Here is a 14,010-nt window from a genome sequence, read left to right as displayed (position 1 = left end):
AGATGCACCATTTTGAGCGTGGCCGTTGCCAGTACCGCCTGACTGGCTCCTGTAGGATTTTCAAGCGAGATCGTTGCCAGTGCCCCTGGACTGGCTTGTGCGGGTGGCACATAAAAGACACCATTTCGAGCGTGGCCGTTTTTGTGCGGGTGACACGTAAAAGCACCCACTACACTCTCTGAGTGGTTGGCGTTAGGAAGGGCATCCAGCTGTAGAAACTCTGCCAAATCAGACTGGAGCCTGGTGTTGCCATCCGGTTTCACCAGTCCTCAGTCAAATCGTCCAACCCATGCTAGCATGGAAAGCGGACGTTAAACGATGATGATGATGATGATGATGTATCCTGTGTCAAAACATGTAGCTCAATAATTCTATAATTTTTTTCCTTAATCCTTTGAATTTTCCCTCGTTTTATTACTAGCAACAGCTTCTACCACTTCCCTCAGCCCTCTTTACTCCATTTCCAGCAATAATCTTCACTCCCACCAACCGACACGAGCTGCTTCTCTCCTATTAATACTCACTCATGTGCTTACTACAACTATGATAATCTCTCTTTTAAGTTGCTATTGATGGTGGTGGTAGTGGCCAAAATAAGCTTGTATCCTGGTTGGTAGCACAGTGGTGGTTGCACATAATGAAGCAGTTGCAGTATCAGAAACTTGAATTTAGAATAAATATTGCAGGAACTGACACCATAAATTGGTGAGAAACTAACACCATGGTACAAATTGTGGTTTAATTTAAATTTGTTTTTCTCTATAGGTAGCACAGCATCCTCTGATTTTGGACAAAATCAAGCAGTTAACTGATCATTACCAGAACACAACTCAAATAATTGCTCTAAATTCATTGCTAACAAAGCCTGTACAAAGAATCACTAAATATCATTTATTACTTGAATCTCTGCTAGCGGTGAGCCTTAATTTTACTATTTGCAACACTTTTAATTTCATACATTTCTTCTGTACTGTGTGACATTGTTGAATAAATAAGACATTGAAGTTTCAGCATTGAGGGTGTACACTCAAACCCCAACTGGAATTTCATTAAATAGAATATCAGTCGACAAAGTTTGGACAGATGTATTATATTTACTAAATGTGCAACAGCAGTTATCCTAAATGTTCACTACCATTTTTTTCTGAATAACTAAACTAATTGGCCCTATTTTCAGTAGCCTTTTAAAAGTTAAAAAAAAAACAGTTCAAGGCCTACCCACTTGATGTTGGCTTTGCTTTGTCTTAGAATATTTTATTTAAATATCTGGTGATTACACTTGCCATTCATTAATTCTCTAGCTGACATCATGAGAATCTTCAATTGAAGATTAGGTCTTATGTACAACTTTCTGAAGTATTAAATCCTTGTTTTTCAATGTGTGAAATTACCTGTCATCCAGTGTATTGTACTGCTGTATCGTATTGCCGTTTCCCATGTTATGCAACAGCCAGGTATCATTTTGTATGTCACATAATGTGCCATGCATCATGTTAATATTCAGTGACCTATCTTATTTCTTTCCTGATGTGCTATAATTTTTTTCTATATTTTATGCTACTGTTGTCTTTTCTTAGCATATATGAACTGTGTGGATTATCTTACCAAAAGAACCTTATTTTTAGGTTACTGAAGTGAGTCATATTGACTTCAGTGGACTGGACCAAGCCCACTCTTGCATGAAGAATGTTGCCAATAATGTGAATGAGAGTATACGAGCAAAAGAAATTGGTAAATACAAATTTTTTGTGGTTTTGTTAAGCTAGAATTGATTTCACATCATATATTTGTATGAGACAGATGTGGTGACATTTATTTATATATATTTGTATCAAAAACAAAGTGAACTGACTTCAGTTGGAGAGTGAAACTAGTTCTTACATGTATTTGCTGGGAGTTTTAGACTCTCACTTCTTAACAAGTTCAGGGACTGGTGGCAACAGAGACAGCAACCCACTCCCTCTTCCTCATTTTCTTTCTCATCTTCTTGCATCAAATAGGGTTTCTATGATCATATTGAGCTATTGTGCATTAACATAAAAAAAGATTGGGGGACAAAATCAAAGTTCACTTCTATAATCAAGTTAGTATTACTCTAGATTAGTATTTGTATAGTTAAATTGAAGAATTAAAACATTAAACAGAAAGCTTTATGATTATAGGAATAGTTATTAGTTTAATTGGTCTAGGCATCAGATGTAGTGTGCAAGAGAGACGACTGCGCTGGTATGGTCAGGTGATGCATATGGATGAGGGGAGCTTTGTGAGGAAGTGCTAATCTCTATCAGTGGGAGGAAGAGAGAGACTCAGAAAGACATGAGATGAGGTGGTTAAGCAAGATCTTTGAATGTTGGGCCCCATGGAGGCAATGACTAGTGACTGAGACCTTTGGCAATAAGCCATGCTTGAGAAGATTTGTCACGCCAAGTAAAATCATAGTTGTGGCTGTTGTTGGTGTAAATGGCACCCATGCTGGTGGCATGTCAAAAGCACCTTTCAAGTGTTGGACCTCATGGACGCAATGACAAATGATCCAGACCTTTGTCAATATACTGTGCTTGATAAGACCCATCAAGCCAAGTGAAATCATAGTTGTGGCAGATACTGGTGTCATGCAACTGGCACTCATGCTGGTCGTACATGAAAGCACCAATTACACTCTCAGAGTGGTTGGTGTTAGGACTGGAATCTGATGCAGCTCTCCAGCATGCCAACCCTGGCCAAACTGTCCAAGCCATGCCAGCATGGACAACGGACGTTAAATGATAACAATGATAATGATGTTCTTTCCAGAAGATTATGCGATTATATAGAAATTTCTATGATATTTCACAAAGTCTGTTAGCTTTAATGTAGGTCTATTATTTATGTTATTTCTGTCCTTTGATAGTTAAAAGACAAAGTAGAGCGCACCTGGATCTGAATATGAAATCAACCTAAAGGCTTAACTTCATTAGTCCACCAAATAACTATTTCTGCCAATTCACAAAAATATTTATTGTAATTTTTTAAGTAATGTAAATGTTGTTAAACTTTTATTTTTCAGTCACTAAATATCTTCGACCCAGTAATGCTAGCTTCCGCAGTAAAATTGCCAGTATCTCTTCACATGCAGTTGAGAAGAAACTTAGACGACTCAAAGGAGTTGTTGTTTCTAAAACAGGATTAACACCCACAGTGAGTTATAGAATTATATCACCTCCATTCTATGTATACTAGTTTTAACTGTTATTGTTTAAAGATCAAGTGTGCTAATGATTCTGACAGTTCACTACCTTAATAATAATAATAATAATAATCGTCATTACCATCATTTAATGTCTGTTTTCCATGCTAGCATAGGTTGGACATTCGACTGGGGTCTAGGAAACCAGGAGGCTGCACCAGGCTCCACTCTGATCTGGCAGTGTTTCTACAGCTGGATGCCCTTCCTAACACCAACCACTCTGTGAGTGTAGTGGGTGCTTTTTACGTGCCACTGGCATAGGGGTCAGAGGAGGCTGGCAACAGCCATGATCAGTTGGCGGTTTTTACGTGCCACTGGCATGGAAGCCAGTCAAGGCGGCGCTGGCATCTGCCATGTTTGGATGGTGCTTTTTACATGCCACTGGCACAGGTATCACAACTACAATTTCCATTTGATTTTCATTTTGATGTTGATGTACTTGACTCAATAGGTCTCGAGCACATCTGGTCGCCCTACGATCCAAGGTACTTTTGAATGGGCTGGGGCTAGTTATGCGAAACTGGTAGGCACAAGGCCTGAAGCGCACAAGGCCTGCAGCACACTAGGAATGCCTAAGAATGGAGGCAGAAAGTAGCAATACACCAAGTAAAGAAAGACAGCAATGAAATCCCAAATATACAGGATAAGAAGAAAAAGGGAACAGTAAAAGAGTTATAAAGGGCAAAGATTGCATAGGCATATCAGGAGTAGTATTGGTAAATTGCAAGGAAAGTGGAATTTTTGAAGGATGCAGTGTCCTGACAACAGATAATTTTTTCTATGCTTCAACAATTCTGAGCCTGAGAAAATACTCCCCAAAATCATGGATAATTTGTTGTTTTTTGATTTTATAAGCATGTCCATGAGTGGTAGTGATACACACTGAATTAAAAAAAGTGACCAAAGCTGTTGTTGGGAAGATGACGGATGATCTTGTGGGCTTCTAGCAGAAGGCCTGAAAAAGAAAGCTCTTCAAGATGATGTAAGTGATTAGTGGAAGGCATTTGTTTGCACATCTCTGGACAGCTTCCAGGAGATCAGTATTCTGGACAAGATGCTATTTCCAGTCTGCAGTTGCAAACCCCAAGTGTGGGCATAGCCTAGCCATATATAGTTTTAAACAGACAGCTAGTGAGTGGCCGACAGAGGTCTCATTGAGTGATACTTAGACACCTTCTAAGCATGTAGTTCTGTTTCTATAACTAATGAAACTGATGTAAGTACTTTTAACATAAGGTAGACCTTGTTGCATAATCTTAAGGTATTTAAACACAGTAATTTGTGTGGGTCGTAGCGGATGGTGTATAATTCTTGTTTAGTTTTCCAGTCATTTAGTTTTCCAGTCCTGTTAATTCAATATCCTCACACCAGGTTGCATACCTTTTCCATGTGTCACCAAATCTGACAAGTTTCTGTATTTGTTCCTTATTGCCAAGGGGTATAATTTACATGTGTTGTTGAGTTATATTTCAAGGGAGCTCCAGTATGTAACTTCAGGTATATATCAGGTGGTAAACTAGGACAGCTTTGGTTAGCAATTTAATCTTCACACCTAACTGTGTACGAGGCTGATAGGTACACACATGTCTTGGTAGAATCTGAGAAGATTAATCTAACAAGTCTGGGTTTGGGTCCTGTCAGTGGAGAACATGTTTTGAAGGAACACAGTTGATGTCCTTGGATGAGACGGGCATAAATCAATGATTTCCTTTTATACACCAACAGCTATTACATCATATGTAGCGGCAGATTCAGTAGCTTTCTCAATAAGCCTGGATTTAGCTATAACTGCAGGGAAGTTTGTAAGCAGGGCATTCGAGTATGATCCCTTGTGTGACTCTGTATGGATTTTTACTTTAATACTCGTCACTTTGATGCTTAATTGAGAGATCAGATGTCAAATTCCAGCAACTTTCCAATGGAAGGCTGGATTTTGTTCAACATTTATTATCGGGGAAGACATACAGACAATCACTGAAGGAACCAATTTGATAGTCATGCCATTTCCCAGAGCTTGTCCAACAGAATGTTTTTGGTGGGGGGTGGGGGTGGGGAGATTGTCTGAAAGTAAGTGGCACATTGAAGGCAGATAGAAAAGAGTTCTCCCCTTTTGTATGTAGATGGCAGATGTGATTCTTAGGGTACTGTTTTACTTTAGAACTGTGACTCATTCTGTTGCATAATTCACCCATGCACAAAGTCATAACAATTTTCTTTTTCTGAACAGCTGTAAAATGGTTTTAAAAGAAAAACTAAGAATAGCCTGATTATTAAACATTAGATATTTTCTAAATATTGTATTTGCAATGCATAAATGTGAATGCATGCATATATTTTATGCATTTGTATGAACGAAATGTGGTATATTGGATCTGAAGTATACTCCTGGAATATATGTAGTTCACTGTGTATAAATGAATTCTGTGATGTAGCAGTCAGGACATGTTTATTAGTATTTGTGAGTGTGTGTGTGTGTGTATGTGTGCATGTACACATAAATCTGCACATATGTAATTGTTTAAATAAGAATTTGTGATGACACATTGGTCACTGTAATGTCTCAGATGTAAGGTGAGATTTATTTACATTCATTATGGCTACATATGGTTATTTTGATCTGAATTATTTCATTAAAGCAGAATTAAATTGAAAATAATATTTACTGGTCAGAAAATAACAACAGTATTCGTGCTAGTTAAAAATCAGCTTGAATTCTGTGATTTAGTTTAAAATTTTGGATGGGTTAGGGTTAGGGTTTTTGCTGAAGACTCTCTTCTGTTTACTCTTGTTACTATGAAAGCAAATGTTTTATAATTCCTTCTTCCTACCCAACAAAACTTGTTGGTTGATAACTTGAACCAAATCCAGTTTGGCACTGTGCTCTTTCTAACCATTCTTCTGTCAAGGAAACAAACCATTATTGCTGCTATATAATTTTTCTTCATCATTATCCTTTGGTTTGTCAATGCACTCTTTTAAATTTTTATTTTCATTGTTTCATGAGAATCAATCATAAATGAGGAATTATCTTTTAATATTATAGGTTGAAGATGAGGAATTTGATTGTAATCTGCAAAAATTTATTTCTGTTCAGAAAACTGTGTCTGATTTAAAAAAGAACCTTGAAGATTACCTCAAAGAATTTGAGGTAAGCTTTTTGCTATGCTTAGTTTTCTCATTATAAAGGAGATCTCATAACTTATTAAATTGTTTTGTTACCTTAGTTTTATTTCTAAGGCAAGTCATCTGAGCCTGCCATATTTTTATTTCAGCTACACTTTTAAAAAGACTGAAACTTTGTTAATGAAATGCTTATATCAAATGTACTTAACTACTGTTATTGTACCAATAGAGATGTGGTGTGCAAGAGAGACAACTGTGCTGGCATGATCATATGGTATGTATGGATGAAGACAGCTGTGTAAAGAAGTACCGATACCAAACTGTAGAGGGAACCTGTGGTAGAGGTAGACCCTGGAAGACATGGGGTTAGGTGGTAAAGCATGATCTTCAAACTTTGGGTCTCACAAAGGCAATGACTTGTGACTGAGAGCTTTGGTGATATACTGTGCTTGAGAAGACCTATCAAGCCAATTGAAATCATAGTCGTGGCTGATGCTGGTGTCACATAACCGGCACCCATGCAGGTAGCATTAAGCCCCATGGAGGCAAAGTGATTGAGCTCCTTTTGAGTGTTGGGCCTCACAGAGGCAATGACTGAGACCTTTGGCATTATGTCATGCTTGAGAAGACCCATCAAGTCAAGTAAAACCACAGTCATGGCAGATAGCAATGTCACACAAATGGCACTCGTGCCAGTGACACACAAAAGTACTCATTACACTCTCAGAGTGGTTGGCATTAGGAAGGGCATCCAGCCATTGAGCCTGTGCCAAAACAGACCGGAGTCTGGTCAAACCGTCCCACCCATGTCAGTATGAACAACAGACATTAAATGATGATGATGATGAGATATATATATATATATATATATATATATAAATATATAATTTAGAGAAAAGAACCAAAGTTCATGAACTCATTCATGAAAATCTACAGTCACATATATAAAAAATTAATAAGTAAATACACTAAAAAGAAGTATAATAAAATACAAAGTAAAAATCATAAAATAATAATAATAAAACGACTACATGTGTTTCATGACCAAATTTTCAGATAGAAAATAAAATATAATCAAATCGATTAAATTGATCGAAAATCAATTCTATTCAAAAGTATAGCTAATCTTCAGGTCAACATACAACAACTATAATAATAAAATGAATGTATATATATCAACCAACAATAAATAACAAATGAATTTATATAAAAATACTTATTATATCAAGATAGAAAAATGTTAAACAATATTATTAAAAAGAAATGTAAAACTAATCTTATCGAAAATTATAAACGTGACATTCTTAACTTTACGTTTATAAGGATTTACTTTTCATAATGAGATAAAAAACCAAGACAGAGCTATAGACATCACTAAAGTGACTTAAGAGTATTAGTAAGCACCAACATTGCTAGAAATAAGAGTCAAAACAACTCTTAACCATGATAAAGCACTTATCTTATGACTGACAAGGGAGTTGAGCTCTTTGCAGCATCCGGGGCATAGCCAGGTCACCAGTGATTTCACATTTATATTAATGAAATTATTAATGAAATTGTTTATGAAATCAGCATGGGGTTTCTACAGTAAATCTTATAGAGTGACAAAGCAAGCCAGCTTAACCTTAGGCAGCTGGGTAAGAGCCACTGATGAGCATTAATATAAACACGAAATCACTAATGATCTGGCTATGCCCTGGATGCTGTAGGGAGCTCAACTCCCTTGTGCTTTATTACAGCTAACAGTTGCTTTGACTCTTATTTCTAGCAATGCCAGTACTTACTAGTACCCTTGGTCACTTTAGTGACGTCGAGCTAGATTTACTCAAATTGATATTGTGGATTTCTACCCCTCTATATTGAGAGAGCTCCTGTTAAAGGCATTGGACTTCGCTAGGGCCCATACTGAAGTCAACAACGAGGATATATGCACAATTATGCATGGTACAAGAACCCTACTCTTCAGTAAGGGGTCTGCCTGGGCCAAATGCACTGACCCAGAGGGCTCCTTTGACATGGCAATGGGTGCTTTTGATGGTGCAGACGTATGTGACCTATTCAGTCTCTTCATCTTAGATATGCTAAAAAAAAGATTCCTTTCAACTAGCTTTAGCATCTACAGGGATAATGCAATGGCAATATCAAGAGGCGCTGAAAGCCACATGCTAGATAGGCTCAGAAAGGACTTCACTAGCACCATGAACTCCTTTGGACTGAAGGTCACTTTAGAGACCAACGTGAGAATAGTAGATTTCCTTGATGTGACCCTGGACGTGGAATCTGGTGCCTATAAACCATATAGGAAACTAAATGAGAAGGTGTCTTACACTAACACAAGTTCCTGTTATCCAACCATAGTGTTCAGGAACCTAGTTAAGGGCATCAGCAGGAGAATCTCCAGCTTGTCTTTAAGAAATCTTTGATGTAGCTGCCCACCCCCTGTACTACAACTGGGCTCTGGCTGGCGGCAGTTTCAAGGATAATATACTTATATGTGAGACCACCCCCCCAACAAGAGAAAGCGCTACCAGAAAGCACTGTGGTTCATGCTGTTCTTTAAACATTAAGACCAGAGTTACTAAGAGCTTACTTAGTTTAGTTGATAGACACTACCCCCATACCAATAGATTCAACGAAATGTTTAATAGACATACCATGAGATTATCCTTTAGCTGTGTACCTAGTGTAAAAAAGATTTTAGTAGGTAGGCCCACACTCGAGGCAGGGGCAGGATGCTCATGCAGGAGTGACACAACTTGTCCACTGAATGGCCACAGCAATATGGAGACAGTTGTTTACAAGGTGGAAGTAACAGCAATAGGACCCAATGGACAACCAATATGTGGGGGGGTGCAATGGAAGGCCTCTTCAGAACCCACTTTAATAACCACAAGTCCTCCTTCAACATCCCAGAGAGCAGTAACACCATAACCCTAGCCAAGCATATCTTTGAAAGAAAGTGCCATAGAGTACAGCATAAAGTGGAAGATCCTAGAAAAATGCAAACCATACTTCAAAAACAGTAAGAAGTGCAGTTTATGCTTGGCTGAGAAGAGAGCAATTTTAAAAGGTACCCAATGCCCAGATATCTACCTGAATAGCAGGAGTGAGGTGTTTAATCCTTGCCCGCATGAAAGGAAGTACATCCTATCATACCTGTGCACCCTACCGTAACTGCAACCACAGGTCCTTTGCCTTGACCCTCTGCCAACGACCTTCCACCAATGCCCTCGGGCATGGCAAAAAGAATTTGACTTAAGTACACACCTATGCACCCATGTATACACACACACCCAATATAAGGTGGATACTCTACAAAATTGATTCTCCCACCACCTCCAACACATACCCCTGCACACAAATTGTACCCCCATGCATACACAGACCTCCCCACACACACATTACACACTGCTTGCTAACAAAAAAAAAACCCCTCGACTTTATCCTTTACAGAAAGGAAACACCAGCGAACACAGCTATGTATACCTACATCCCCAGAAAATATTATGCATATGACACCACTACACATGTCACACACCCCATCTCCATACGAGCACAACATTAATAATATACACCTTCCCCACTTCAAGATAATTCTTACGGGCTTCACAGCACACCCAACCAAGAGACAAACTCCTAACCTATTCCCTTGACCTTTTTTCATTTCACCACCTTTTTTGACAGCAGCTCCTGACCAGTTGTGCTAATCCACCTCTGACAGAGAGCAGTCGCCATATTCCCTTCCATATTGGCCAACTCTGATGAGTGTAAAGTTATTGTTGTGATGAGAGTTACGATGCTCCCTTGTCCGAGTAAAGTCTAAATAGTAACTATCCAAGTGAGTTCGGAGCTGAGTGAAGTTCATGTTAGTTTGCAGTGAAATTGGAAGGTATTGGCTTGTTAGTTCACAAGAAATATTGATTGTTGGTTTGTAAAAAGATTTGTCAGTTCGTTACATTGTTGTTACTGTTGTCTGGTTGTCTTATTCATTGTACGTAACAACTATGCTACAATATCTGGTGATGAGGAAAACAGAAAGCAAGTAAACCATCACCAGACGGATTATTACAACATCTGGCGATGAGGATTTTGGAGCTCACATTGTTTGGGATACAACTTGTTAAATAATGGAAGACCTATTCGCTTTCATAGTACAGTTGCAAAAGCAACAACAAGAGCAGCAACAGAAGCCACTGTTACAGCAACAACAACAACAACAATTATTGGAGTTATATTCAAAGAAGTCCAAAAATGAGGTAAGTTCGTTTTTGCCAGGTGGCGCTTTGAACTTGATTAACGAATTCAGTTATAACCCAGAGGAGGATGTAACTTTTGCATTGTACTACAGAAGGTACAAAGAGATTTTTAAGCAAGATTGCAAATCATAGTCAGACAAACAAAAAGTGAGATTATTATTGTGAAAATTAGTTCTCTTAGAGCATGAACATTATTGTAATTTCATATTGCCCAAGAAAACCAAATTGCTCTTGTCAACAGTGAAAAAAAAAAACCCATTGAAAGAACCAACCAGAGGTTTCATTACCTTCATGTGCTTAGGACAGCAGATCTGTTTCAAGGAGAGGAAGAAACTTCCTATGAGTGATGAAAAGTGGAATGGCTATTGGAAGGTGGCTGCAGATTTACCAGGGTGCCAAGGATTCTTTTCCATCCCAGTTACAAAAAAAAAGCTAGATATTATAATGTGGTGTGAAAGAAAGAAAGTGGTGAATCTACTTGAGTTAACGGTTCTTCGTGAAGATAACATGGATTTCGCTCGGGCTCGAAAAATTGCCTGTTATGTAAACCTCCTCGAGGAGTGGGCAGATGCAGGCAGGAAAGCAGAGCATTTTCCAAATGAAATTAGATGTAGAGGATTCATTGGACACTGTGTGAGGTGACTGTTGTTATCATTAGGCCTAACTCATCATAAAATAAATACCACCACAAACAATATCCAAACTACAGTGGAGAAGGCTAACCATTAGATTTGGTTAAACAGAAATGATGAACAACGGCTAGAAGAATATTGAGCTTTATTTGATAACCAGTTGATCTTGCAAGCGGGGTCTCATATCAATGAGAGGGGCCAGTGCACATTGATGCCGTCGAGAGGTAGGTCCCATTCTCTCCTGATGATCCCATACACTTGCTGACTTCTGGTATGTGGAGCATTCGACTGGTAGCACTTGCATTTGCAAGTTGTCTGCAAAACTTCAATTTCTTCAGAACCACAGGTTTGTTAAATGATTTCTCAATGATTTTTTTTGTGTCCCTAAATTTCCTATATTCTTATACAATATCCAAAAATCCCATTGATCTGTTTGTTGATTATTTTAGCTTAATGTAGATTTTCAAAAAAAAATTACTGTTTGAAAATAAACAATTAAATTTTCATATCCTGAAAAGTAGTGTTGCCAGATGCACGAACCATTCAAGTGTGGCTGATACCAGGGCTGCCTGGCTGGCACCCATGCCGGTGACATGTAAAAAGCACCCACTACACTCTGAGTGGTTGGTGTTAGGAAGGGCATCCAGCTGTAGAAACCTTGCCAAATCAGATTGGAGTTGGTGCAGCCTCCCAGCTTGCCAATTTTTAGTCAAACCCTCCAACCCATGCCAGCATGGAAAGTGGACATGATGTTGATGATGTCAACTATCTTCTGAAAGGCCATTCATAACCTGTGTTATTTTATTAACATTAATGGTGAAGGAAATAGTAGACTAAATGCTTCGGTGGGAAGTATTTACTTTCCTGCTTTTCTGGTCTCATTGTTTCCATCTTCCCAAAGGTGATAAAATAGATATTAATTTGATCAATACCAAAGTTGTAAGCAATATAGAAAATCAGTTTTCTATCATCATTTTTTGTTTCTGTTTCAGAAATCAACAATCACTTTCGATGAATTTGTTAATCATGTTGTTGATTTATATGGAGACGCAGCAAGGAATTCATTTGTCTCTCATTTACAAGAACTCAACAGGTCTTCTTGTTCTTTTTGTCAATCAGTAGTAAGTAACTTGTTTAATTTTTCAATTTTTTAGCAGTTGAGGTTAAGGTGCTTGATGATGTCTAAATAGACATCGATAAGTTTCAAAGTATTTACGGTGTCTAGTTCTGAAAAAATAAAAATAAAAATTTCCCAACTCATGTTAACATAGAAAATGGATGTTAAACAATCTGTTGTAATATCAGAGAAAAAAGTCTGCTGTAAAATCTGAATTTTTTCTGTTTTCAAATGCTTTGATTGTATTTGCTAATTTTTGTATTGGAATATCTAATTAGTACTATCTAATTAGTACTCTCCTGACTGTCTCCTCTATAAATTGTGTAGGAATACGGTTTAAATCCTATTTTTTGTCACATCTGAATTCATTCCCCATTTACGGACAAGAGATTGTCTAAGAGCTGACAGGATGGTTCCCAGTCAAGTTGAAATATTGCCGATCAAGCTAGTCGTTTCCCTTTAATTTGTTCAGGTGATGATTATGGCCACAACACAATTTTTGGTAGTCCTGTTTATCAATAAACAGATATCATTGATTGATAAAATTCTTTGATAACAATCAGTGGTTAATTGTTACTGTTAGAAAGGCAGTATTTGATAGTAAGAAGCTCCATTTGGATGCTTCAAAGTGAGCTTTGGTACAGAGTTGACTATTTAAAAGCAACTCTGTTGATGAGAGTACTGTATCACTGACAGCAATGAAGATGTTCTAATGTATTTTTAGGTAGAAAACCCTGAAGATGTGTTTTCTAGAATGACCAGGAGTTGTTCTGTGAATAATGGTTGAAATTTTCTGAAAACTAGGTGATTAAGATTTCTAAATGACAAAAAGCTCTCTACTTCAGACATTGCAGATAGTCAGTTGGTAAAAAACAAAGCAAAAAACACTCTTGCAAAGGAATTAAGCTAAACTTAATACCCTGACTTATAGTTATACTGAAATAGTATAGTTATGCCATTTACACGAGAGATGCATCTGGTTTAGTTGATAGAATACTGAGCTACAGGCTGAGGGAATTTGTGGTTTATATTAATCTTTGTGCATTATATATGATGAAGACACTGGCCCACTTCATTTAAGAGTTGTAACTCAATCAGATTTAAGTACATTATGTAGAAAGCAAGACAACTACATAACTAACAAATATACCGAACCTGAAGTATTGAGTTCAAGAGTTTTTATGGACTTGAGCTTTAATATATTACTGGCTTGTCTATCATCTTACCTAATTGGTCTCAATAGGAACGGTCCATTTATTATGAGGTTACAGGTTGTATATTGGAGAACTCTTCTCATAAATCTGTAGTAACGCCGTGCGCATGCGTAGTCTCACGCATGCATGGAATTAAACAAGCAAGCTTTCCCGCTTAATTCTAACTCTTACTCGGTCGGCCGGCCATGAGCATGGACGTGTCAAGCAGTGTCTCCAACATACCAACTCTGGAGACAGTCTCTTTACGTGTTTAGCTGTCACTCTCCATCTTTCAGACTTACACTCGACAGCTCGCTTACATCTACATAACAACGTCTCAACAACTATGCTCACACACACAAAAGCTGTAACAACAAGAGCTAAAGATGTATATATTTACCACCTGAATAAATGTTGTTTAAGTTGATAGTCTGGAGTTCAGCGTTCCGTTATATTTCTAATG

The 14,010-nt window shown here is 37.8% G+C and overlaps 1 protein-coding gene across 4 annotated transcripts in view; it reads left to right on the top strand.

Moving 5' to 3' along the window:
* LOC106881197 (rho guanine nucleotide exchange factor 38) overlaps window positions 1–14,010 on the top strand; it is a 44,323-nt gene that overhangs the window by 11,668 nt on the left and 18,645 nt on the right. For all 4 annotated transcript variants that reach the window (XM_014931497.2, XM_014931496.2, XM_014931495.2 and 1 more), the window contains exons 5-9: window positions 766–915; window positions 1,626–1,731; window positions 3,047–3,177; window positions 6,270–6,374; window positions 12,230–12,358. In XM_014931497.2, coding sequence (XP_014786983.1) covers window positions 766–915; window positions 1,626–1,731; window positions 3,047–3,177; window positions 6,270–6,374; window positions 12,230–12,358 — 621 coding nt within the window. The remainder of the gene's footprint in view (window positions 1–765; window positions 916–1,625; window positions 1,732–3,046; window positions 3,178–6,269; window positions 6,375–12,229; window positions 12,359–14,010) is intronic.

This window comes from Octopus bimaculoides, chromosome 11, assembly GCF_001194135.2.
Source record: "Octopus bimaculoides isolate UCB-OBI-ISO-001 chromosome 11, ASM119413v2, whole genome shotgun sequence".
NCBI lineage: Eukaryota > Metazoa > Mollusca > Cephalopoda > Octopoda > Octopodidae > Octopus > Octopus bimaculoides.
This window is presented reverse-complemented; position numbering and strand designations above follow the sequence as displayed.